The following is a 24,601-nucleotide window of genomic DNA, read 5'->3' as shown; positions in this document are numbered from 1 at the left end:
CTTCCCTTTTTCCCAAGTTCTCCTACATTTATTTCTAACTATTGCACATCAAGTCTTCTCACTCAATCATGTTTTCCCACTCATTTTTTGATCCAAGGAAATAGAATTGTGTTTCAATAAATATATCGACTATATAAATAACCATTTTTAAAATATTTACGTAAATGTACAGTTTGCTAAATGTACCGATAGTAGTAAAGATTTTCGACCATACTGTCAAGTTTCAAAATTGTCCATTAAATTATAAATATGCTCTTTCAATTACGTATTATGGTCAATCTATGAAATTTATTTTCTCTTTCTCAACTTTCTTCCCATTCAGAAGAAGGTTTTGCTTTAAATTTACAAATTTATCATATTACTAGGAAAGTTATATTCAAACATATTGACAAATGACATTTTGAAGAATTGAATTTTATTAAATGCTATCAACAGTCTTATTTGTTAGATATATCCAACTTGCGTACATCTCTACTTGTAAATGGCCGTACGTAAGATTTAGTCTTTAAATAATTACTATAAGTATATCGAAATAAAATAAACACGAATGATTAATGTCCATATGCCAGTAGAAACAGACTTGCTAGTTGTTTTGATCAAATAATGAACTATCTATTTTTAAAAGTGAAAAGAAAACGATATTAATGAAATATTAAGAGGTGGGAAGCAAGTTCTACAAGATTATGAGAGACCATGTCTTCTCTAAGTTTTCCTAAATCGTTTTTTTTTTCTGGCGAAATGGTTCTTCCACCCAACAAGACCAAATATCAGTAGTTACTTATGGTTAATAAATATTTTGAGTATGGTTCAAAATATGCAACCACCGTCACTATACATTCCATGTGCTTTGATAAATGAATATGGAAGGCATGGAAGAAATATGGGGGCAATAGTGATTCAACTGCAAAGCTCTACCAAAAAAGTGTAACAGAACAGCATAAAACCAAACTTTTATCTACTATCGACCACAATTAATAAACATCAAAATGAAGGATACAAAACAAATCTACAAGAGGTGAAAATTTCAGTACAAAGGAACATGTAATACTCACATATACGACGGACAGTTTAAGGCTGTGTCGATTGCTTAACATTCTGATTGGCCAAAATTGTCAGAGACAGTAAACAGAGCATTGTTTGACATTAGATTGATCACATATTTCTCTAGTAAAAAAAGCCAAACACTTGCTACAATCTAAATGAAAGATAAACTCAAATAAAGAGACAAACAGACGCTGTTGATTTGGGGTTTTCTAGCAAGGAAAAACATGTCCCACTATCGACATATCGCTTAGTTCTCAAGAAATTGGATTGTAACACTAGCTAAACAGAATTACAACCAACAAGTTACAGCAGGACAAGATTTACCATTAGAAAGAAATGGACTTGATATGAAAATAGCAATTGCTATACAGAGCAAACAATTAATCGACAGCTCCTATGTTCGGCTCTGTTCAACTAGTTTCCAGACTTGGTGAAACATGGAAATTTATTAGGACCCTAGTGCAACAAGGGGCCGGGGTCCCCGAACACAAACAAACTCGCAGAGGAACGAAAACTAAGTAGTATCTCTCAATACCAATTGTTTTAGTGAATGAGAATTCCCTATTCTCTAAAAATTGAAGTACAACACATGCTTGTTGAGATGATTAACCATGGTGAATGAATGAATCAAGCAAAACCCCAATTATTTGGAATAGCAATACTCACAAACAAGGAATCAAGAATCATCAGCCAGCAAATTGAATGAATCAAACAAACCCCCAGCATATGAATCAAGTAAAATTGGCTCAATTAAGCAAAGTAACTTCATAAACGAGAAATCCCCAAATCAATCAAACCCTAATTGTGGAAAACTTATCGTAACATCTCCTGGCCAACCTGACACAGTCCAACCAATGCAAAACCTGCGCATTCGGATCGGTCTCCAAAGCGGAATCGGAAACCGTAATCTGGACGGTTCCTCTGTAGGCGGTGATTCTGCCGCGCACCCGGGCGACGACGCCGAGCTGGATCTCGGAGGCGAAGTGGAGCGCGGTTCGGGCAATTGACCGAACAGATGATGGGCTCCTCCGGGAGAAGTAAGAGGAGGTGAGTTGGTTGAGCCAGAGCACACAGGGGATGCAGCCGGTGCCGTCATCGATGGAGAAGCGGAGGAATTTACCGGGCTTGAGCTCCCGAGTGACCACCACTCCGATCGACTCGGCGCGCGAGAGGCGCAGGCCCTTGCGTTGGAAGCAAGAGGGATCTGATCGGGTAGGGGTAAGAGAGAGAAAATCAAAGGCTAGAAGCTTGACGTGGGTGTTGTACAGATCCATGGCTGATGGCTCAATCCAAACTCAACGTTTTTTGCGCGGGAATTTCAACGGTGTGTTCATTTCATGTTACGGATAATACTAATGCTAATTTAAATCAGTATGTTCTAATCCATGTCAATATTATATTATAAAGTTTTAATTTTTCTTAATTATTAAAAAATGTTCTATAATATTCAAAACGATGTTGTTTGATTCAATCATCGTTGTTTCGAACTATACTAAAATATGTTACTCCATTTAATTTGTTAGTGAAAAATAGGTATAGAAGCATCACTCTCCAAAATAATGCATTATTATTCTCATATTATGTGAACTTACAAACAATGATCAATGATTATGAGCCAATTCACCCAGAAAGAACAAAATGAATGGCATTTCACTCAAATTTTAATTGGTTCAAGACTTGCACACGAACCATGTTAATAAACCAGGCTGCGGCCTAACAGGCCTCGACCAGTTCTAATACGAAAGCAAAAAACTAGGTCGCGGCCTCAGTGGCCACGACTAGCTCTAATACAAAAGCAACCACTTGCCTCATCGTCCGGTATCATCCCACCACCTTTGCTCGTCTCCACTGCTTCCAACATCCTCACAACCTCGTCCATCTCAGGCCGATTCTCGGGCTTCGCATCCCAACATCTACGCATGATGTTTGCGAATAGTGCTGGGCAGCATCTTGGAATTTCTGGCCTCAGATTCTACCCAAAATTGCATCATGTGTAGATGTAAAATTGTGAAGGCATAGATAGTGAATTTTTCATTTTTCTAAACAAAATAGGAGTACCAAAAAATAAAATATATAAACCTGTTGAACTACAGCTGCAGAGACTTCAGCAAAGCTCAAATTAGGATAAGGCATGTTGCAGCTGTATATTTCCCACAAGCATATGCCAAAACTATACACATCACATTTCCTATTGTATGGCTTCCCATCAAGAACCTAACATTTCGTCGCATAAATTTCGATTAGACGAGCCATAAAAATCTAAAAGATAGTAATAATAACATACCTCCGGAGCCATGTAGCCAAGAGTTCCGGTGTTTCCAGTCATGTCCCTCGGATTCTGAGCCTCAACTCGAGCCATACCAAAATCCGCAATTTTCAGAGTTCCGAGAGCATCGAGCAACATGTTCTCTGTCTTGACATCACGGTGCACGATTTTCATGGAGTGGAGGTAACTCAAGCTGCAAGAATTGGAGGGGAAGTGGGAAATGAAAAGAGGACTAATCGAGCTAGGTTAAGACCGTGGAATGATGAACACGCGTTTTCTCACCCTCTAGCAAGATCCAGAGCAAGTCGAACCACAGTCTGGAATGCCAATTTCTTCCTGTTATTCGCAATCAAGAGCTTCTTTAACGTCCCACCAGAAACGTACTCTACCACAACACAACATGCTCTAGATGGCAGCGAATTGAGACTAGCAGCTAAAGTCCCTTCAGAAGGTAGCTTAAGGTTTGTAGTTCCGACTGAGGCACCAATGAACTAGACACCAAGAACGAGTAAGGAATATCTTCAACCACAAAAGAATGGATACTCTTTTATCAAAATGAAATGTGGAAACGGTTCATCTTCTTTCACCTTAGTAACATTAGGATGGTCGAGCTTATGCCAAACAGCTACTTCTTGTCGAAAAGATGTCTGAAGAGCATCGCTCTCATCAGGCGTGGTCATACCGTCCTCCCCCCACTCCAATACCTTAACTATATGCAATTGAGAATAGCCTTATTATACTTAAATATGCAACTTCATCCCATATCAAGAAATGCCCACAATCAATCAAGATCAACAATGGCAACATAATCTATCTTTATCCACAAAATACACTTAACATGATGGTGTCACAAGGTTGTAAGAAATGAGATGATTGATTCAATAAACTCATTAACACTGAAAAAGAGAGCTCAACCTATTTATAAATGTGCATACAAATTGAACCATATCATAATCATAAAAGGAACAAAAAAAGAAAAGAGTTATGACCTGCAACATCTTGGGCATCATAAACAGCTTTATAAACAGTGCCATAGGTGCCATGAGCAATGGCATTCTTGATGTCAAGCTTAGCCAGATCAATCTCCCATTCCTCGGGCTGGTTTCGGGACGAGGTGTTTCTGGGCCAGGCCCGGTTCAAATGCTTCTCCAATTGCACATCCCATGTCTTGAAATCAATCATATCAGCCCTCGAGTACGCACTACTCTCTGTAGTAGTATTATCTCTCACATTCGAATCCAAGGCCTCTTCTTCGAATTCCCGGGCTTTCCCCACATTCTTGGAATCCATCAATGGTAGAAGCAACTTGAAATATTCAAATGCTGGAAGAAATTGAGAAATGAGATGATAGTAAATACTCCTATATTGGGAAAGAAGGGAGGGAGAGGAAAAGTTAAATAGATGAAGGACAAGAAGCATATATATGTCCTTGATTTTGCAGAGATACGTCTCAACGAAAGAGACGTGAAGGAGACAAAAAATTGAGATTTTAAACAACATCGTGGACCGTATGCTTCTGCTAGACCAGAGATTTTACATATTTTAGGTAGAAACGTAGCAAACTGACTTTGTTATCATAATTATTAAGAAATATGGCAAATTGTCATTTAAATTACATAATCTTATGAACCAAATATAATGTAAATTGAATGATCTCTTAGTACTATATTATTTCATTTTGTAATTTTTCGTTATTAGTTACTGATTTGGGGATATCCTCAACTGCATCTCGGCGCCACTTTTTTCTTCCATCTCTACATCCGAATCTGAGACCACAACAATGATCTGCCACCGCGTTTTTGGAAATGGATTGTAGTACTATATCCTAATTGTTGAAAAAAGGTTAAAGATGGTAATCGAGAAAGATATAGAAAGATTGGATAGACATTTTGATATAGAAAGTAAAGAGATTGTATTTCTTGATGATTTTGTTATGCTCATCTCCCTAGTATTTGTTGGAAGATTTGAGTTTCGTTAAATACATCAATAAATTAGTATTGGAAACATACTATAACTAGGAACTCTACACATAATAAATGTGGGCGGACATTTATGCTTCTTCCTTTTTCCAACACTAATTTTGTGCAATCTCTTCAAAAAAATCTCATAATGCAAAAATTAGGCTCTGTAACTTTAAATTACGTTTTGAAATCTCGTTAGATTGACAAAACTCAAAAGAATCAATGTCACTTTATGATTTCCTTCCAAATGGTAAGTACTACTTTGATTCCCCTATTTTAATCAAGAATTTATGATGGTGCTATTTCATTGGTCGAGATGCTAGGCCCTGTTTGTGTTAGGAGATTTAGAGACCAAAGAACGAATGTGGAATATACACAATTGAAAGAAGTGAGAAAATATCTAAATACACTAAAAGTACTCATAATATCCAATCATGGAAGAGGATTCTTAAAATTTATTTACTGTACTAACAAATTCAATTATGAGTTTTAACAATTATACTATTTACTACGAAAAATCGTGGGCCAGATTGAAATAACAAGATTTATTTTTCCGAATATGTGGTAGAAGTTGGAACACATTTCAACATTCAAATCCCATTTACCTCATCACACTAAAAATGAACATTTTAAATATTTTTGCGAACTTGCTTTTTCATATTGCTTATGAAAAATGTACTACTACTACATTTCACACTTGTATCAATTGGATAAGGGAGGACCTCATTTTTACCCATGAAAGTTAAATTGTTATGTAGATGGCTATCCCTATCAAGTCCAACGACACAGACTACACATTCAATTTAGGTCAGGTAATGATACACACTATTTGCTTTTCAAGTGAATAATAATGAAGGACCACTCTTACTCATATGCTATAATATGTCAAAATAAAACTACAGATATTAGTGATGAATTATCCTAGAAATAGAGTAGTTAATATCTGAGGCCAAATGTCTCGAGCTTGAGTCCATCGTGATGCGACTTTAAAATTTATGCTTATTTGTCAATAAAAAATAAAAATAAAATAACATATATGATCAGTGAATAAGTTGATCTTTAGGAGAAAAGAAAAAATCTCTATGGATTCATGGCAGGGCAACAAGCCACTTAAAAAGGCATAAATTGTAGATGTAGTAATGATATTAAACACAATAGCAAAGAAATGAATTTAGAGATGAAGAATTTGAGAACATGTTGGTCCACACAACCTAGAATTATCATCCACTTGGATACAGATAACAGAATAAAGTCCAAATCAACAAATTTGTGGGCTTCACTGTTTCTTGTTGTTATATTGAATGTTTCAGGCAAAATTATTACATTTGGTTTGGTTCATTGGTTGAGGTGTATTTTATACATTCAAAGGTACACTAAACGTGTTACACTTGGAGGGGGTGGATATCAAATCAACACTGCATTGCAAGACCTCTCTACATGTTTCATGTTCAAGAAATAAGTGCACTTTGCATTATTCAAACTAAATATTTTGATTCAATAATCTTTTATACAACATATATTTTGGATTGGATTACATGTTATTCTCAGTATCCAGAAACTCAATAATTATACCATTAGTTAATAGAATATCACACCATAATAAATTATATGCTTTGACATATAAACAAACATGTTGATAAAAATAGAGTAAGGTCAAATGTGGTCCCTAACATATGGTCGTTTTATCAATTTGGTCCTTAACATTATCTTTTTGATTATTTGGTCCCTTACAAATAAACTCGGACCTGAATCGGTCCTCACTTAACAGAACCGTCAAAAAATAGACGGTGATTGCAATTTGACTATATTAAATTACTAATGGTAATTAATTGTATCTAATTATAATTCTTTTTCTATTAGCAAAATTGGAAAAAGATAGTATTAGTTGCAAAATGAAATGAATAATTTGTAATTTAATAGGAATTAAGAATTATAATTAGGTATAATTAATTACCATTAGTAATTTAATATAGTCAAATTGCAATCACCGTCTATTTTTTGACGGTTCTGTTAAGTGAGGACCGATTCGGATCCGAGTTTATTTGTGAGGGACCAAATAATCAAAATGATAATGTTAAGGACCAAATTGATAAAATGGTCATATGTTTGGGACCACATTTGGCCTTTACTCATAAAAATATCTATAAATAGATCTACCACAACAATAGTAAAATGGGCCTGATGATTCAAAAGTTGGTACATAAAAAAAAACATTAAGGCTTGTGAATTAATTAAAACAATCAAATTATGAGAAAATCAAATTAACTAATTTATTATTTAATAAAATTTATCCCTAAAATGGTTGGAAAATAGATACTACCTCCGTCCCCCAAAATTTGCTACACTTTGACCCGACACGGGTTTTAAGAAATGTAATGGAAAGTGAGTTGAAAAAGTTAGTGGGATGTGGGTCCTACTTTTAAAGTATTAGTTTTATAATAAAATGTGAGTAGGAATGAGTTAGTGAAATATGGGGTCCACTACCAAAAATGATAAAAGTGAAGTGTATCAAATTTTCAGGGACGGACCGAAATAGTAAACTGTATCAAATTTTAAGGGACAGAGGTGGTATTTTTTTTATTTCTTATATCGTAATCGATGTTATATACTCCATTTCATAGATTGATGGTGAGACCATTTCATAATGAAAGTTAAGCAATTCTTAAGCAATACTGCAAGGAGCCCAAATTAAATTCTCTTTCTATAGGCCCAGCCCAAATACTATGACTATTAAATTTCTAATTTAGAAGTACAATGAAAATAAAAGATTGCAAGATTGTGAGATCCTCTTAGCTACTGTTGACAAGAAATTCATCCAACAAGGAATTATGATTTCCAACACGACTCTAATTTGGTAATCCTTTTTTAATCTCATTCTAACAAACCATTTCACTGTCAATCACCGTTGATTGCAACAGCCAGGAGACTTGTTTGGAATTTTCAAACATGCCTGTATTTCTTACCATACTTACATATTCTGATGATTTGCTACATCGGATTCGGCCAAACAATGCCTTATCTTATCAATCCTAATTTCATTTTCTTGGCTGCTAAATTCCGAAGTTATAAATGATTGTAATTTTATGTGCTACATTCCACACTTTTATATTCTGATGTATTGCTTTATGTGGTGTTTTTCATTTATAAAAAAGATAAGTTTGTGACTTGTTAGTCTCAATCGGGACATATGCCAAATTCCAAAACTCACTAATAAGTATGCTTATATAACTGGAGCTCGGTTCATCCTTTTTACGCTTGGTTTAATTAAAATAATATTAATGTATAGTTCATAAAAAAATCTTTGAAGATGATTTGTCGTTTGGCCATCGAATTTCGTAATGTGGGAGTATAAAATTGAATTATGTTCCATGTTAGAGAGATGTAAAATAAAACAAAGATTTTGAGACTTTTTTTTTCAAAAATCACTCCAAAGTTAGAACACACACTATGATAAGCTAATACGATAGAACCTTGTATCTACGAAGTGAAGGAGACTGGTGGTGCCACTGGCGCGCAGAGTGGTGGCCAGTGTTGTCGCCAAATGCGGCGAGTAAACTAAGGTTTTGAAAACTCTAGTTTGATGGCGATGGAGAATAGGGCTCCACTAGTCCACATCTTTCGGCGTCCCTCTTTACGTGTCCCACTTTCCGTTTTGGTCCATCCCATATTAATTGTACTATTTCATTTTCACCATTTTTGGTAATGGATCTTGCATTCCACTAATACATTTTCACTAACATTTTATTTTAAATTAATATATAAAAGTAGGACTGACATTCCACTAACTTTTCCAACACTTTCTATTACGTTTCTTAAAACGTACTGGGTCAAAGTAAGAACACACTACAACAACAAAAAAGCACCTAAGGACACTTTTTAATGCTATTAAAGACACTAATTTGTGTGTCTAATTATACCGCCAATGCTTAATAAAAATGTGCTTATTGTTGTTGTCCCAACTAATAGAAACTTCCTAAAAAACAAAAGACTAAGATTTGTGCCATCAACTTAAGGACGTTTTCTTTTGCGTCCTAAATTATGGTTATTTTAAAAAAGGTCCAAACACTAGCAATTGCGTCTCAATTTTTGTGTCCTTAAAAGATAAGTTTTTGTATCTCTTGAAATGTGAAGGAATAGCATGCCTATTTATAATTATCTGGACCATATGCGATTCTGACTCTTTTTTTCATCTCGAGAAAAAATAGATAAAGAAAACGGATATTGTAACCTTTAATTTTGCTTGATTCTATTAATATTATAATTAAAATAAGAAGACTTAGAAATTAAAAACTACACATAGTAATCCAGGGGTTTTGGTCGAGTGGCATGTGACTCGTCTATCCTTAACCAAATGATCAGGGTATCAATCCCTATCTTTAGGAATGGAGCAGCCTTGTCTCATCCTTTAAAATGTCTACTAAACAGCACGAGAAATAGTCATTAGATCTGCCGGTGGATATCTAGATCCTTGGTCTAACAACCAAAAAAAAGTATGCATACTCAGTAGTCTTTAAGATTACGAGGTGGGGCGACGCTGCACCTCAGGCGGTCGTGCGTCATGAGGAGCCACCGAGTTATTCGTGTATTTAATTTACTTCAACCATTACACATTAGTCATTAGACATTAAGTAATCTAAATCACTTATTTAATTTTTTCTATTTGAACCAATGGTTGGTGCAATAATAAATGGCTTGACTAGCCTTCTGTCATGCAACTTTTCTATTTATTCTCTATTTGTTATTTCTCGCTAAAGTCAGTTTATACTTCTGGCTGGCTATTTCCTACAACTCCGTCCCCACTCAACCACCATTTCGGACTCCATCATCAAAAAAAAAAACAAATTTTAATTTCTCCTCTAAATTAACTATGATCAATTATTTTTTCTCCAAAATTTTATTTTATGAAGTGGGATAGTAGGGTTTTCAAATCATAACATCCAGTTCATTTCTGCTATAATCATGTATGAATATTAAAAATAATAAAAATAACAAAAGATTGTATAACGAACATCATCTACAAGGATATTAGTACTAGTACAATAAAAAAGCATTATCTATATTTCATTTTTTTGGCATGTTATACGTATATATATTTATATATTCATCAAAATAGCTTCTACTGAGTACACATCTAATGTATGCATTTTCGAGTATATTATATATATATATATATATATATATATATATATGGGTGCGTTAAAATGACAACACTCTTAAAATGACACTGTGACATCACGCTAGACTGCAATATTATATATGCTAGACTGCAATAGTATAAACGCTAGACTGCAATCTATAGATTGCAGTCTAGCGTATTGGATATTGCAGTCGGGAAAAATTGCAGTCTAGTGTATTGGATATTGCAGTCCGTGAAAATTTATCCTTGAGCAATTTTTATGATTGCCACATGACAGCTTATTATTCGTCCATATGTACAAATGATTGGCTAGTAATGGTGGTATGGTGTTACTTTAAGAGATCTTGTCATTTTAACACAATCCTCTATATATATATATATATATATATATATATATATATATGGAAACAAATACGAAAAGCTTATATAAAGATTAGGAATGAATCATACTCTTCTCTAAAATCGAAACAACCCTATTGAAAGAAAATGTGCTTGAATTATACTAATATGGATTAAATAATTATAGTTAAACTATAAATATATTAATTAATGAGTCCAGCAATCCTAGAACCCACAAGTGACTTTTCAAATGCTGGACTTATATAACATAAAGTCTCTACAAGAAGATATCTTAGCTTTCTACTGCAGCGTAATTGCATCGAGACCTGCAATGGATTGGAATACACATAAACCTCAATAGTAGTAGATTCAACCTACAAGATTCAATCAATCTTGGAAATTAAATACACAGCTAAGTATAAGATTTAATTCCGTTGTGTTTTACATACTCAACTTATAATTTAATTATAAACTAGATCTTATATTCATGTATGCTTTCCTGCTGTGCTCGTCAATGTTGGAACATTTTAGTATTGTCCAACATAATAGTCTAAAGATTGTATTCCCTCCGTCCCGGATAATTCGGGTCACTTTGACCGGGCACGAGTTTTAAGAATTGTAATGAAAAGTGGGTTGAAAAAGTTAGTGGAATGTGGGTCCTACCTTTATATATTAGTTTTATAATAAAATGTGAGTAGGAATGAGTTAGTGGAATATGGGGTCCACTACCAAAAATGGTAAAAGTGAAATGAGACAAATTATGTGGGACGGACCGAAATAGAAAACAGGGACGAATTATTCGGGACGGAGTGAGTATAATATTTATGGCTATTTATTGATTGACCTGATTACGTGATCTACTAAGGTTATATAATTTATAGGGTCAAACGATTATCTATAAAAGTATGAGGACTATTGTGCAGATACTACTTTGGATAACTTTAATTTTGTTATGAGTGAAATTAGAGTTATAATAAAGTTAGGGACTTATTCCTAAATAGTACATGGTTATGGTCCCAAAGTGCAACCTATAAATAGGTCAATAGATTTTCATTCCTATTGATCAGACGTATCAAGATTCTACAGATTACAGAGAATCTGTGAGAGAGCGTTGTCACTTGGAAGACTAATTTCCATACTTCAGAATCATCAACGACATCATGAATCCGAATCCATGTACGCTTCCGTTTTATATTTATCAATATGATTTATGTGATGATTTATATAAATCATTAATTTGATTCCAACGGTCAAATGATTACATGAATTTTTAACAAGTGTTACATGCACTGACGCACACATTCTCAACTTTAAATTTGAATAGTTGATTGGACATAGAAGTATTACACTACATAGAAATATTAATTTTAAATCATGATGTAAGAATTTAGAAGTCCATGCAAAAAAAATCAAAATAAGTTGGGATATTGGAGTGAATCGAAATCCCTTGAATTTTAGTTCAGGTATCACATAAATATGATGTGAATAAATCACTTATCTACGTGTTGTCCACGTGTTTGAAATACTGTAGTATAAAAAATATCCAACAACTTTCTTAAAATAAAAGTTTGACCAAAAACCTGCATAGTATTTTGTCAAATGAAGTGTATCACGTTTTGTTTTTGTAAAACAAATGTAAAATTAATTAATAAAAATATAAAGTTATCACAGCAAAGCAGTTTGAGGACAGAATTATAAGCCAACAATAATTAAACATGAAAAAGACATGATTCACGTGGGCCAATCTTACGCAGAGGACGGTTAAACGACACCGTCCAGGCCAACCCAATGGGCCCCCACTTTCTAATTGGTCTATATCGTCAGTCGACAGCGTGTACAGTAGACCAAAGCATACACTTTAAAATTACAAATACACCCTTCAAACGAACTTTTCTAAAGCTGCCAACTGAACGAATCTTTTAATCTTTTTTTTTCTCTTTTTAATAGGGGAAGAACATTAGATTTTTACATTAGGATCATAACCACAAGATTTGCAGAAAATTAAAAATACTTCAATAGTAGAATTTGTAGTCTTTTTAGGACAATTAGATATATCAATGAAATTTGAAGTTCAATCTAGAACCCACTCAACTACAAGTACCAACTGTATATGTATGCATTTTTCACGAAAAATATATTGATTTTACAAAAGTATTGAAATGTAGAAGTTTGTTAAATTTTAAATATTGGTGGCATTGTATAATATTACTCTCTTCCACGAAAAATAAATTGATTTTACACTTTTAGATCATCTACCGAAATTAGACCTATTTTAAAAATAAAAAGTCTTAAGTACTACTCCCTCTGTTCCATAGTAGTGGAGTAGCACGTAGATTAAGAAAAATGTGAGTAATAGATAAAAAGATAATTAAGTAGGAAAGGAGAAAAGGTAGAGACAATAAAATAAGAGAAAGGAAAAAGTGGGTGAAAAGAAATATGTTGAGTTTTACTAAAAAGAAAATGACTTTATTATTCTGGTATATACCAAAATGACCTCACTATTACAGAACGGAGGGAATACTAATAACATAGATCTCATAATCACTAATACTATTTCCGCCATTTTATCCCTCGGTTTGTTACGTAACAATTGCGTGTTAGAACTCATATGATCTATAATTTTGTTTATTTTTTAAAGGAGGTAATATTTATTGGTTGCTATATCTAAGTTTTGATGAACAACATTTCTCCATAAAGCACTCATTGCTATAATTAATTAAATAAAGTTTCACTAGTAATGATAGTATTAAAAAGAACACTTATGGACTCACATGGCAATAGTACTTCAGCCTATTATTTAGCCTCCCACATTCGCTATTTATAAAAAAATTAATGATTCACTCCGATTAAGTTGACAGTTGGTACTTGTATACCAGTTGAGGAAATTAAATGTTAAAAGTTATAAATAGAAAGAATGTTCGGTTGGGAAAACTAAATTTCATAATTAAATATGTATCATGTTTGGTTTATAGGATTAATCCCTTCAACTTAATCTTAGATGGATAGTCTCATGATAATTAGTCATAGTCTACCCTTCAATTAAAATAATCACACAACTTAATCCTAGATGAATAGTCTCATGATTATTAGTCATGACAACTAAACGCCAGCTTAGTGAATTAGCAATCATAAACAAATGAATAATGTGACAAAAATAGTAAAGCTTTGACCAAAGATGTTGGTTAAAGTATCTTTAGAGCACTCCCAATGGAGTTCCCTAAAAACTCCCTTATTTCTCCCTAACTCCTGCCACATCAGCGCCACATCAGCACCAAAATTTATCCCCAGTTTTTAGCCAAGTGCTACATTGGTTTCTCCCTTATTTCTCCCTTATTTCTCCCTAACTCAACATTTCATTTTTACATCATTATTTTTTATATTATTTAATTTTCCCTACAAATGTATTTAATAAATAGACTAATAATGAACAATTCATCGTTGTATTAATCATTGGAAAATATAATACAACGAGAAAAAAAAAACTACAAATAAAAAACGCAAATAAACAAAGATTTAAAAAAAAAAAATCTAAGACGGAGGGGCCGGAGGGGCGTCGGGATCGAGCCCCAGCGTACTCTGCAGGTGTTGGATGCATTTCCAGAGGGCCGCCTTTTCTTCAGGGGTCCCGCCGCCGGTGAAGTACAGCGTGTACATCTGGGTCAGATTGGCGACATTGCTCGAATAAGTGGCTTTTTCTAAGTCGATGACGGATTCCGACGCGACTTCCGACGTTGCGCCCTTCCCCTTCCGCCTCCCCTTCGCCTTCTTCACTCCCTCCGGGCGCTCGTGCGGACCATCCCCACTCAAGTCGATGTGGGCCGCGCTCCCCTCGCTCTCCGAAACGCTAAGTCGCGAGCGCACCGATTTCCCGTGCAGCGCGTCGTGCATTCCCGTCCGGAATTTGGGGAGATCCTTCAGCTTATCGTAGATGTTCCAATACTTGAAGCCCTTCGTCGACAAGTACTGGCTACTATACATCCGGATGGCCTCATCTCGGACCATGTGCTCGTTCTGGCCACTCGTCATGTGAGTCATCAAGTTAGAATAAATACCGTTGAAGTGCCCGCAGTCCCTCATGAGGCGCTCCCAATGCCGACGGATCGCCTCGCTGCCATGGTCCTTCATTGAGGCAGTCTTGTGGCTCCTGTACTTCGCGGCAATCCGCTCCCAGAATATGATCTCAGTCTGGTAGTTGCTGCGCTCCGCGTCCTGTGACGTGTCCGCCCAGCAGTCGGCTATCAGCTCGGACTCTTGCAGAGTGTAAGTAGTCCTTACCCGCTTCGGCCTCTCATCGGAACCCGTATCAGTCGCAGCCGACGACGCCGGCGCCTTCCCCCTCCCGCTCCTAGAAGGCGGCTCGGTGGGCGTTTCTTCCACCTCGAAGTCCTCCGCGCTCAGTGTCGCGGCCTGAGATTCTTGGTCGCCTGGGGTTGATCCGGGGGTGTCGAACTGGGGCCGATACACATCGTCGGCTGGAAAGGGCATTCTGCCGGCAGAGTTGAAGTACGGAGAAAGTCTCCGCGCCGGAGGAGTCTGCAAAGGAGACGGACCCCCGTATGGAAGTTGGCCGGGAGGAGAACCCATCGCCAACAACGACTGCATCCACTGCTCGTTTGCTTCATCCGTGTTGGGAATTTGTGAACTCGACTCTTTCCCCTTACCCTTATCCTTACCCGATCGGGAACTTTTCTTCCAAAAGCTCATAATTTTGATGAAAATTGAAGATTGGGAGAAGAGATTGAAAATGGAGAGAATGAAGATTGTGGGTGATGAATGGAGGAAGTGGAGGAAATATTTATAGGGGTGGAATGTAAAATAGCCGTTGGGTTCAAAAAAAAAAAAAAAAAATTTTAATTATCGCCGATTATCGCCGAGCGTCGCCACAGTGGCCGGCGATCGCTCGGCGATAATCCGGCGTTAGAACGCCACTCGGCGAAGCAACGGCAACATTATCGCCGAATTATCGCCGACTTCGCCACAATGGCCGGCGATAATTCGGCGATAACCGGCGATTTATCGCCGAGAATTCGCCACCTCCATTGGGAATGCTCTTATAGTCCTTATTACCCAATAAAATAGAATTAACTAGTGGTCGCAACCATAGATACGTATAATTAAATTTAGTTGATTTATTTCGAAATGTACACAGGGAAAGTTCAAATATAAAAAACACTAACCACTTATTCAAATATTTAATAAAAAAAACCATCATACGACTCCTTAACTATATAATAATACTCCACGTATTCAAGGAATGAAAGGGCAGTAGTTTTGGTGTCCCTTCCATTTCAGAGTTCGGGCCTCAAATTCGCCTCAAACTCTCACAATCACCGCCCAATTATTAGATTGAGGTCAAACCTTATGATAATTGTGTCATTTCCAAGTTTACTAGTTCCGGATTGAGTTTGAATAACTCATAAAAATAATATTATTATTTTAATTTTTAGTTCATTTTTTAAAAGTTATACGTTAATTTTAGTTTTTATTAGATTCTTGTAAATCAAGTTTACAAAACAAATTTAATATTGTAATATCATGTTCTATTCGTGTAATCAATTTATGTGGTTATTTTATTGTTCCTATATCGTGTCAATCCAAATATATCAGGTTCTTAACAATTGCATGTCGTGTTCAGATTTAAATATAATAAATAAGGTTTGGTTTGTATCCAGCCTTTCAGTTGATAACTTTTCAATCAAGTCAAGTTTAGATTTAGTTGTATCATATTATCATGTTAACCTTATAATAATCCAAATCATAATATGTGTATTCTATATTCTTTGTAAGATGATATCTAAAATAATCATGAAATCCACTAAATATTATGAAAACAAATACCCCAAGCCATTCCATCATAAACATATAGATATACGGTCCTCCGTTTCAGAATAATATAGTCATTTTCCTATTTTGGGTGTTCTGAGCAGTAAAGTCATTTCTTTCTTTTTTTAAAGTAAAAGTAACACATTTTTTCAGTTTTACTTTTTTCCTCTTTCTGTTATTGTATTATTTCTATTTTTTTTTCTTTTTACTTTATTATTTTTTTGTATAATATATTACATATTTTTTTTTATTAATTTTCATAAAAAAAAAATATGTCTTTACTATTATAAAAACGGAGGGAGTATTAATTGTCAATGAAGTACTACAGTAGAGAAAATTGCATTTGGTCAACACTCGTGTGATGTCAGTGTTCTCTGAGTAAATCGCATAGCAGAATCTTAGAAATCCGCAAACAATAAAGACGAGGTACGATCCCAAGGCCAACATCGTCATTTCAAACCACCAATTAATTATAGCCTTGATTGTGGATTTAATTTAATTTAGGAGCGGGAGAGAATTATTATTTGAGCATTATTAAAGTTGCTTTAATTTCGTCCCGTTACAATATGATCAGCAATTCACAACGCAGCATATACATACACACCAAACATACGTATCAACAAACTGAAAAGCAGCTCTACTGTTTCTCTTCTTTTCTCTTTATCACACCCACCTACTCATTTCTTCTTCCAATTCTTTCGATTTCCCTCACGCAGTAAGTTTTTTGGTTGACTTAGTTTCATCAATTTTAATTATTCACTGCTGTTTTGAAGAATTTCATTTTGTGATCACGTAAACGGAGTCGCTTCGATGATCTCGCTTTTTTTTCGAGAATTTTCCTTGATCATACTCAGATCCTGTTTTTAACGGATTTTGATTTTGTTTTTTTTTTAAAACTCTGTGTTGGAACCTCACTGTTTGTGTTTATTCTGTTGAATTTAACAAATTAGGTATTGTTTGAAATGTTTCTGGTATAGTTTACTATTGTCACTGATTTTGTTGTTTTTTGTCTAATTCATGTTGTGAAATTTGTGAAGATGCTTGGTGATGAACTTCTCTGTTGAAGGAAGCCACTGATTTATTCGAATTATTGGAGGGTTAAATCTCTGTAAGTTGCTTTTTCTCCCCAAATTTGTTCTTCTTTTTAGTTGTTAACTACTGTACTTCATCTCATACTTTAAATCCTTTGTCTTTGCGTAGTTGCAGTGCAAGAGAAGCCGCACTCAATTCTGACTATTTACTCTTGAATTGAGTGATCACAGAATTTTTGTTGAGTTTATTCCACAACGAATCTAGTTTATCCGCGCCTTAGTGTTTAATTTAGCGAATATATTACCTATTCGGTGATAAATCTGCAACTAGACATTGAAGGATGGCCAAATTGTCGCATTCGGATTCGAGACGAATGTATTCCTGGTGGTGGGATAGTCATATTAGCCCCAAAAATTCAAAATGGCTCCAGGAAAATCTCACAGGTATAGATTTGATATTATTGTATGGAGGTAAATGTGCTGATAGTATGCAGCTCTTCATTGTTGAAATATGTAAATTTTTTGCTTGCATGATTAGCCAATGCTTCTGAATCATGTCAATTTTTTGAAGCATATTACAATGGCTTGACATTAGATGACTTTTATTGCTTGCATTAATTGTCATTCTGTTAAAATCTCGACTTTTGTCTTTCTCCTCAATTCATTAGTCGGACCTTCTGTGCTGTTATATGTTTCCCATATCACACTTTCTAGTGGATTATCAGAGAATCAATTGAATGCCTTAGTTTATCTGGTCAGACTGTTCGAGTTTGACGAGTTGTGTGTGCTAAGTTAGGGTCATTGGAAAGATACCTCTTAAATCTTATCTTTGATAAACTAATGATTCTTTATCTGATCTCTTTTGATGCCCAACAAAATTGAAATCCTCTTAAGCAGATAATTTTGTGATCATATAGCTGTGGAGTTGGTCCCTTTTGGTTGTCTCTAATGCATCACGGTGGAAGGATGCAATGCATGTGCATCTACTGAAAAACCCTTGTGTGCTTTTGTAGATATGGATGTTAAAGTTAAATCAATGATAAAGCTCCTTGAAGTGGATGAGGACTCCTTTGCGCGAAGGGCAGAGATGTACTACAAGAAAAGACCAGAGCTTATGAAAATGGTTGAGGAGTTCTATAGAGCATATCGTGCATTGGCCGAAAGATATGATCACGCCACTGGTGTGATTAGGCATGCTCATCGAACTATGACAGAAGCTCAAGTTCCTATGGTGTTTGCTGATGATTCACCTGCTAGTTCTGTTTCTCGAGCTGATTCTAGAACACCTGACCTGGTAAGTTATTATGCGGAGTTGATTAGCTGTTACTGTATCACTACGATTCTATTTTGTCTGATTCTCGTTTTGTCAAACAGATTGGAGAGTTCACTGATGATTCTGATAATGGGACTAGAAAAAGGACTTCAAAGCCATTCCCTGTTTCATTTGGGCAAGTTGAGCGGGTGAGGAGAGGTCTGAATTTTGATGAGGCGGATGACGTGTTTAGCAATGAGAACAACCATGTTGATGATAAAAGTTCATTAAAATACGACCGACAAAGTGATTCTAAGGAGATAATAGCATTGAAGGAAGCCATTGCCAAACTGGAAGCTGAGAAAGAATCTGGCATTGTTCAGTATCAACAAACTTTGGATAAATTGTCACAGCTTGAGACTGAAATCTCCAGAACCAGAGAGGAGTTCAGTATGCTAAAAGATCATGCAAATAAAGCTGATGCTGAAGTTGCTACATTAAACGAAGCTCTGGTGACATTAGAAGCTGAAAAGGAATCTAAGCTTCAAGACTACCAAAAATGCTTGGACAAGATATCTGACCTACAGATTACTGTATCTACTACTCAAGATGATGCTCAGAAACTTAGTGAAAGAGCTAATAGTGCTGAAGTTCAAGCACAATCGTTGAGAAGTGAACTGGATGTATTAGCTGTCGAGAAGGATGCTGCTCTCAATCAGTACCTGGAATCGCTGGAGATCATATCAAACATGGAAAATAAATTACGACTTGCTGAAGAAAATTCTTCAGGGTTTAAGGAGCGAGCTGAAAAAGCAGAAAGTGAAGTGGAAGGTTTAAGACAAGCAATCTCCAAATTGACCGAGGAAAAGGAAAGTGCAGCTCTGCAGCACCAGCAATGCTTGGCGACAATTTGTAGTCTGGAGCAAAAACTCACATTGGCCGACGAGGAGGCTAAGCGCCTCAATGGGGAGATAGAAAATGGGGTGTCCAAGCTAAAAGGTGCCGAGGAACAATGTCTGATGTTGGAAAGATCAAACCAGTCTCTTCACTCTGAGTTGGAATCTTTGATGTTAAAGATGGGAACTCAATCTCAGGAGCTTACTGAGAAGCAGAAGGAACTAGGAAGACTTTGGGCAGCCGTACAAGAAGAGCGATTGCGCTTTGTGGATGCTGAAACTGCTTTTCAGACTTTACAGCATTTGCATGCGAAAACTCAGGAGGAGCTCCGAGCTATGGCTTCTGAGCTGCAGAATAGGGCTCAACTTTTGAAGGTTTCTGAGACCCAAAATCAGAGTTTGCAAGATGAAGTTCTCAAGGTTAAGCAGGAGAACAAGCATCTTGATGAGCTGAACTCATCTTCCGCATTATCAATACAAGATATGCGGAGTGAGATTTCTAGCTTAACGGAATCAACAGTAAAACTTGAGGAAGAGGTTGAGCTAAGGCTTGACCAGAGAAACGCACTGCAGCAAGAGATTTATTGCCTTAAAGAAGAACTAAATGAACTGAACAAGAAGAACCTTTCAGTTTTGGACCAGGTACATGAAGTAGGCTTAAATCCAGAATCCTTGGGATTGTCAGTGAAGGAATTGCGGGATGAGAATTCCAATCTGAAAGAAACTTGCCAGAGGGAAAGTACTGATAAAGCAGCTCTCCTACTGAAATTGGAAATCCTGGAACAGCTTCTCGAGAAAAACTCGCTCTTGGAGACCTCCCTTTCTGATTTGAATGCTGAACTAGATGCTGTTAGAGGGAAGATAGAAGAACTAGAAAAATCTTGCCAATCTCTAATCCAAGAGAAATCTACTCTAATCGATGAGAAGGAGACTCTCACGACACAGTTGCAGGAAACAAACAAGAATCTGGAAAAACTCTCAGAAAACAACACAGTTCTAGAAAATTCCCTGTCAGATGCACATCATCAGCTTGAAGCTTTAAAGGCTAAATCGAAAATCTTGGAAGATTCATGTCAGTTGCTTGTTAATGAGAAGGCTGATTTGATAAGTGAAAATGACGGTTTGACTACTCAGCTGGAACAGACTCAGAGAAGACTTGTAGATCTTGAGAAACTTCATGGAGTACTGGAAGGAAGATATGAGCATCTAGAAAACAAGAAAAAATCAACTCTTCAAAAAGTTGAAGAGCTGCAAGTGGCATTGGATGTAGAGAAGCGAGAGCATTCGAACAGTATTCAGATGAACAAAGCTCGACTCTATGAGATTCAATCTGAGATGCGTGTTCTGCATGAAGAACACAAACAACGAAAGACAGAACTCGATCATGTGCTTGATAGTGCCATAGCTAGTGAAATTGAGATATTTGTATTGCGCACGACTGCTCAGATGATGAAAGAAACCAATTGCTCCTTGCTTTCAAAGAATCAGAAACTCTTTGAGCAGTCTAGTTTATTCGAAAAGGAGGTCTCACGGCTAGAGCATGACAAACTCAGGAAGCAGTCTGAAATCAGATCATTGTCAGATCATGTTAGTACTCTGAGGTCAGGGACCCGCCAGTTGTTGAAGGTTCTCAGCATTGCTGAGGATTGTGTGTCTTCGGATAATGTGGAACTAGACCAGATTTACATCAACCAGCTATCAAGTACACTCCAAAATTTAAAGAAATCAATTTGTCGCGCTGATGAAGAAAATCTGGAGTGGTCTGTTGCATTCTCAGTCCTTAGCACATGGATTGAGCAACTGGGATTACATTCAAAGAATGTCGAGGTGGAAAAGGACAAACTAGAGCATGAGTTCAAGCTGAAGGCCGAGCAGGTGTTACAGTTACAGAGCGACTCCTTTACACTTCTAGAGATGAATGAACAACTAAAGTCAAAATTGAGAGAAGAAGACCACAATAAGAAAGCTCTGATGATCCAGATTGAGAGTTTGGACTCAAAGCTTAAAGACATGCAAGATACTTGCCAGGACTTACAAAGAGAGAAACTACAGAGTTCTGAGGAGAAAATTTCCTTAAAGGATAGAATCGTGCACTCAGAGGAAAAACGTAATGTTCTGGAAGAGGAAAATTATGTCTTATGTGATAAAGTATTAGCTCTTGAGAACTTATACTTGATTTTCCAAAGCTTTGCTGATGAGAAACTTAGGGTGCTAACAGATCTTGGTGATGATCGCAATAAGCTTAATGTGATGAATAGTGCTCTTATTGGAAAGTTGAGCGTGGCTGAGGGGAGGCTTGAAGAATCAGAACTCAATAATCTTCATCTCAAGGAAAGGCTGCAGAAGACAGAAGATGAGCTCAAGGCTATAGCAACAGTCGAAGATCAGTTGAATATTGAGATTGAAAATGGAAAGGAAGTTTTTGGTCAATTGCAACACACCATGATCTGTCAGGTTCTCTATGAGCAGAAGTTTTATGAGCTCCACGACGCATGCCTTGGCTATATCGATCAAAATGAAGGCCTCAAAAATCAACTGGATGCATTTCGGCCGGAGATTATATCATTGAAGGAATGTATTTCATCCCTGGAGGACCAAACTGATATACACATCAAGTTTCAAATTCCTGAAAATGAGGATTATCAGGTCAGTTTTAACACTAGAAATATTTTGCAACTGCCTGTTCTGATTTTCAGCAACTACTCTAATCTGATAATGCCACCTTTCGGTTAAGTTAGACAACATTTGTGAAATGTTGGTGCGGCCTCACTTAGGACTTTTGAAACTTTTATTTCGTGTGCTAAATAGGCTGGTTTATAATTTGTTTTCTGATTTTTTTCCCTGAGAAGTTTTTTGCTTGCTAGTAGAGGCCTTCAGGTATACTTCTACGGTTCTACCCATACTGACTGGAACCATAATACGGTAGCCCTCCTAGATTTGAGTTCTATAACTAGTCATGGCATATCAAGTCTCAGAATTATGCAATATAAGGTTTGCTTGTGTGACTAAGAATTACAAATGACAGGACTTCTTGATTGTTAACTTTTGCTATAATTTCTGAAGCAAGTTTAACTTTGATAATGGTGATTGTCTATGGAGGTCTATAGAGTAGTACCGCTTTATATCTTTTATTCTATTTTAAACATTTTTAGCTAATTCTCTGTTCTGCTATATGATCTTTTCAGGGTGCTCACAGTACTGATATTTCACCCAAAAGCATTCATAGTGAAGACAAGAAAGTGTTGGCGCCGGTTTCTGACTTGCATGATCTACGAGTTAGGCTTCAAGCGGTTGTGAAGGCAGCAGTCGAGATGAAGGAGCTAATGGTTCACGAGAACACTGATCTGCACGCCAAGCTTGACCAATCATCGAGGCAAATCGAGCTACTGCAATCTGAAAGCGGGAAGCATCGAAGAAACAAGAGACCTACGTCTGAAATCACTATGGAAGACAGTGCACTTTTGACAAAAGATATTGTTCTTGATCAGGTCTCCGATGGTTCATACCGATACAGCAAGAATGAAGCCGCTGACGTGGACAATCAAATCGTCGAGTTATGGGAAACTACAGAACCAGATGGCACCGTGGGGCTCGCCATTGGCAAGTCAAACAAAACCAATCCTCCTTCCACCACCGCGACCTCTGATTTTCATCGTTCTAAATCAACAAGGAGACAGAAAGGCGGTTTTGGGGCCTCGTCTGATGCACTCAATGTGGACTTGAGTGTGGACAAGTTAGAGATCTCAAAAAGATCAACTGATTCCTTACAAGAAGGGAACAAGAGGAAGGTCTTGGAGAGGCTTGACTCCGACGTTCAGAAACTGGCGAATCTCCAGATCACGGTCCAGGACTTGAAGAGGAAACTCGAGGTGACTGAGAAGGGCAAGCGGGGCAAAGCTGTGATCGAATGTGAGTCGTTGAAGAGACAGCTCGACGAAGCTGACATGTCCGTGATGAAGTTGTTTGATCTGAACGGCAGGCTGATGAAGAGCATCAATGACAGGTCGTTCTCGGACTCAAAGTCCTCGTTCGACTTTGAAGGCGAGGAAGGTGCCCGGAGGAGGAGAGTGTCCGAGCAAGCACGTCGAATGTCAGAGAAAATTGGGAGGATACAGTTGGAAGTACAGAAGCTGCAGTTCGTGCTGCTGAAACTAGACGACGAGAAGGACGGAGCGTCGAAGATGTCGGAAACGAAACGGAGAATATTGTTGAAGGATTATCTGTACGGAGGGGGAAGAGGGAGCCAGAGGCGTAAGAAAGGGAATCTCTGTGCTTGCGTTCAGCCATCAGCAGTTAAAGATTGAGAGAGATTGTTGATTAAAATTGCTTCTTCTATTAAGCATTGTAAATTTGGTCACAAATTAGCTCTACTTATGTTTAGTTCATTAGCATAACTTCACGTATTTTATTTTATCAATGCATCGTAGCTTTGTTGTGAGTTTGAAAATTGTCTAAAAAGCGTTATTATTACGATGGCTTAAAATTAATTTTGTTCAGATGCAAAAAGATATTTTGCCATAGAAAGCAATTCGACAGAGAGAAAAATTGCAATATATTTTGTAATTTTCAGTTTTTTTCCCTCAAGTAAATTTTTGTTTTTGCCATTTTACTCTTTCAAATTGACTATATATTGGCCTTTATCCATTTTTCACTTCATAATAATAACATTATATATAGTACTTGGAATTTATTTACTTATGCGGTAGAAAGCACTACCAAACTATTCAGAATATAAACAATAATGCAAAATTTATAATATTACAATCCTAAAAACTTTATATCAAATTTTTAAAAATATAAAAATCATCGACTATAATCATCAAGTTGGAGTATATAGATAGTACAATAGATA

At 36.5% G+C, this 24,601-nt stretch overlaps 3 protein-coding genes across 4 annotated transcripts; 1 reads left to right on the top strand and 2 right to left on the bottom strand.

Moving 5' to 3' along the window:
• Nucleotides 1-940: 940 nt before the first annotated feature.
• STN1 (Nucleic acid-binding, OB-fold-like protein) lies at nt 941-2,410 on the bottom strand. The gene has a single exon (XM_048100058.2). It carries the CDS (start codon nt 2,316-2,318, stop codon nt 1,836-1,838), a length of 483 nt encoding a protein of 160 aa, XP_047956015.1. The 5' UTR covers nt 2,319-2,410; the 3' UTR covers nt 941-1,835.
• Nucleotides 2,411-2,592: 182 nt separating this feature from the next.
• LOC125201838 (serine/threonine-protein kinase 52-like) lies at nt 2,593-4,789 on the bottom strand. Its single transcript, XM_048100102.2, has 6 exons — nt 4,300-4,789; nt 3,898-4,019; nt 3,593-3,801; nt 3,329-3,503; nt 3,124-3,258; nt 2,593-3,016 (listed from the first exon to the last, which is right to left on the bottom strand). The coding sequence occupies exons 1-6, from the start codon at nt 4,727-4,729 to the stop codon at nt 2,810-2,812; spliced, it is 1,278 nt and encodes a 425-aa protein (XP_047956059.2). The 5' UTR covers nt 4,730-4,789; the 3' UTR covers nt 2,593-2,809.
• Nucleotides 4,790-17,129: 12,340 nt separating this feature from the next.
• Nucleotides 17,130-24,187, top strand: LOC125223317 (protein NETWORKED 1D-like). 2 transcript variants are annotated; one of them, XM_048126414.2, is made up of 6 exons: nt 17,130-17,285; nt 17,608-17,678; nt 17,777-18,045; nt 18,615-18,895; nt 18,976-22,395; nt 22,935-24,187. In XM_048126414.2, exons 3-6 carry the CDS (start codon nt 17,943-17,945, stop codon nt 24,051-24,053), a joined length of 4,923 nt encoding a protein of 1,640 aa, XP_047982371.1. In that variant the 5' UTR covers nt 17,130-17,285; nt 17,608-17,678; nt 17,777-17,942; the 3' UTR covers nt 24,054-24,187. The 2 variants fall into 2 exon arrangements, with proteins under 2 accessions (XP_047982371.1, XP_047982363.1); XM_048126406.2 differs by having other exon boundaries at nt 17,771-18,045.
• Nucleotides 24,188-24,601: the final 414 nt, after the last annotated feature.

Source organism: Salvia hispanica, chromosome 2, assembly GCF_029641045.1.
Source record: "Salvia hispanica isolate PSC_SH4W2 chromosome 2, Shi_PSC_v1, whole genome shotgun sequence".
Classification (NCBI taxonomy): Eukaryota; Viridiplantae; Streptophyta; class Magnoliopsida; order Lamiales; family Lamiaceae; genus Salvia; species Salvia hispanica.
The sequence above is the reverse complement of the archived record's forward strand: the minus strand, read 5'-3'. Positions and strand labels throughout refer to the sequence as shown.

Coding starts and splice junctions, on each gene's coding strand:
- STN1 (XM_048100058.2), bottom strand. CDS start 2,318: ATGGATCTGTACAACACCCACGTCAAGCTTCTAGCCTTTGATTTTCTC.
- LOC125201838 (XM_048100102.2), bottom strand. CDS start 4,729: ATGCTTCTTGTCCTTCATCTATTTAACTTTTCCTCTCCCTCCCTTCTT. Junction 3,504..3,592: donor GCTCTGGATCTTGCTAGAGG/GTGAGAAAACGC, acceptor CAATTCTTGCAG/CTTGAGTTACCTCCACTCCA. Junction 3,259..3,328: donor TTGGCTACATGGCTCCGGAG/GTATGTTATTAT, acceptor ACGAAATGTTAG/GTTCTTGATGGGAAGCCATA.
- LOC125223317 (XM_048126414.2), top strand. CDS start 17,943: ATGGCCAAATTGTCGCATTCGGATTCGAGACGAATGTATTCCTGGTGG. Junction 18,046..18,614: donor GCTCCAGGAAAATCTCACAG/GTATAGATTTGA, acceptor GTGCTTTTGTAG/ATATGGATGTTAAAGTTAAA. Junction 22,396..22,934: donor CTGAAAATGAGGATTATCAG/GTCAGTTTTAAC, acceptor TGATCTTTTCAG/GGTGCTCACAGTACTGATAT.